General features: G+C 44.3%; 1 protein-coding gene across 1 annotated transcript; it reads right to left on the bottom strand.

Annotated features, from left to right (window-relative positions):
* Positions 1-18: 18 nt before the first annotated feature.
* LOC127750264 (cytochrome P450 4c3-like) lies at positions 19-1,860 on the bottom strand (the record flags this gene model as incomplete). The annotated part of the gene is made up of 2 exons (XM_052271401.1): positions 19-92; positions 1,665-1,860. Coding segments are annotated over 2 exons (270 nt in total), but the record flags the coding sequence as incomplete, so codon positions are not given.
* Positions 1,861-1,866: the final 6 nt, after the last annotated feature.

Below are 1,866 nucleotides of genomic sequence, written 5' to 3' on the forward strand. Positions count from 1 at the left end.
CAATCGGTCGCCTGGTACTCACGTTTTCACCGCCTGCACGTACTCCGAGTTGGAGTCCTCCTGCGCGTTGACGGTCGTGCCCATTGCAGACTCTGGGGGACGGAGACGAGACGACGATAGATTAGCGACAATGTTCTCAAGCAATACTCGCCAAAGGTTCTGGAGCTTTGTCCCCAAGGCGTCTGTGTAGTTTATCAATGCGCATGCGTGCACAAATTGCATGAGGCTCACAAGGGAACCTTTTCAGGTGTAAATCTCCGATTTCGTTGGTATTCGGAAAATTTGAAGGTTATTATAATAGAAGTCGGATGGCCATTGAAATTTTTCCTAAACTTAACATTTACTAGGGGTTTACTTAAGCCTGACACTGTTTTTTGCCCCAAATATCCCTCTACCGCTTTAACGGTTCAAAATAGAGCAAAACGGACAAAATTTTGGCCCAGAGGGCGCTACTTTGACGAGTTACCCCTTAGAATACGGCTTTACATTTTTCAAAAAATATTGTTTTCTTACACCTTACTCCTACCTTTTATAGGGGAAAACTAAATGTCAGGTTTAGGAAAAATTTCAAGTGCCATCCGATTTCTACATAGATAACCTTCAAATTTTCCAAGTTTCAACAAAATCGGAGATTTACACCTGAAAAGGTTCCCTTGTCAGTATTTTTACTGAAATTTTGCATTTTATTTTCGGAAAAGAGATGATTGAGAGCCAAATAGTAATATGTGTCGGAATCGGCATGAGGGTGACAGAGGGAAATTTGGACAAATAATTTTGAGCTGCCAGACGCGTTATCGCTACTTTCATATTGACCTTAGTTTTGTGAATGTCGCACAATTTAAGATGTGTGAATTTCTATTCGCACTCAAAGACGAAAATTAAGAAAAAGTTTAAAAATATTCCTCGTAATTTTCATGGTTGGGCTTATAGCATTGCAAATTCACACGCACTGTTAAAAAATCTGTGGAAAAACCACAGACAACCACAGAAAAATTTCCAACAGAGGTGTACGGATTGCTTCTGTTACATAAATTTTCAGTTATTTTGTGAACACAGAAGTCTGTACTTCAAAATCATAGAAAACACAGAACAGAATCGTACAGATTGCTTCCGTCATATAAATAGTCTGTCATTCAAGGGGTGCGGACCCATCTGTAACAGGCACTGTCTCTCAGTGGTAAAGCATCCGAAGACGCCGCTAGATGGCATTCTACATTAGCTCTCGCTGATCACTTCCGTCCTGGTCACCATGTAGTGTCCCAACCTGATACGTAGCAAATGGGAAATAGTTTCCCGCCCGCCGCAGTCCTGTGCTAAGGCGCCAACGAAATTGAATTTTTGACTCACTTTGGGTATCAAAGTACCCTACACAGACGACGATTCAACTAATAATGCTTGGTCTAGAAAAGAATGGCTAAACCACAGAAAATATCCGTACTAATTCTGTGGCAGGTGTACGGAGAAGCACAGACTTTCTGTAACAGAAGCTCCGTGGTTTTCTGTACCTTTGATTCCGTACCGACTCTGTGGTTTCAGCACAGATTTGTACGGACGTTCTGGGCAAAAAATTGACCATAGTTTTTCTGTGTTTTTTCCGTGGTTTTTTCTAACAGTGCGCCTACAAAGGTGTCAGAGTCACATTGCTACACGGTGTGGGCACTCACCGCAAATGGTGTCCAGTGTGCAGAGGTGCACGTAGTGGCCCACATCGAAGGCCTTGCGGCCACCCTCTGCTGCCAGCTTCTTCACCAGCACGGTCGCGTTCCGGTTGAACACCGGAAGGAACTGGTCCAGTATCCGGAAGTGGAAGGTGGGCGTCAGCAGGCGCCGGCGCGCGTGCCACTTCGCGCCCGTGCTGGTCAGCAG

Source organism: Frankliniella occidentalis, unplaced genomic scaffold (assembly GCF_000697945.3).
Source record: "Frankliniella occidentalis isolate FOCC.00 unplaced genomic scaffold, Focc_3.1 Scaffold160, whole genome shotgun sequence".
NCBI lineage: Eukaryota > Metazoa > Arthropoda > Insecta > Thysanoptera > Thripidae > Frankliniella > Frankliniella occidentalis.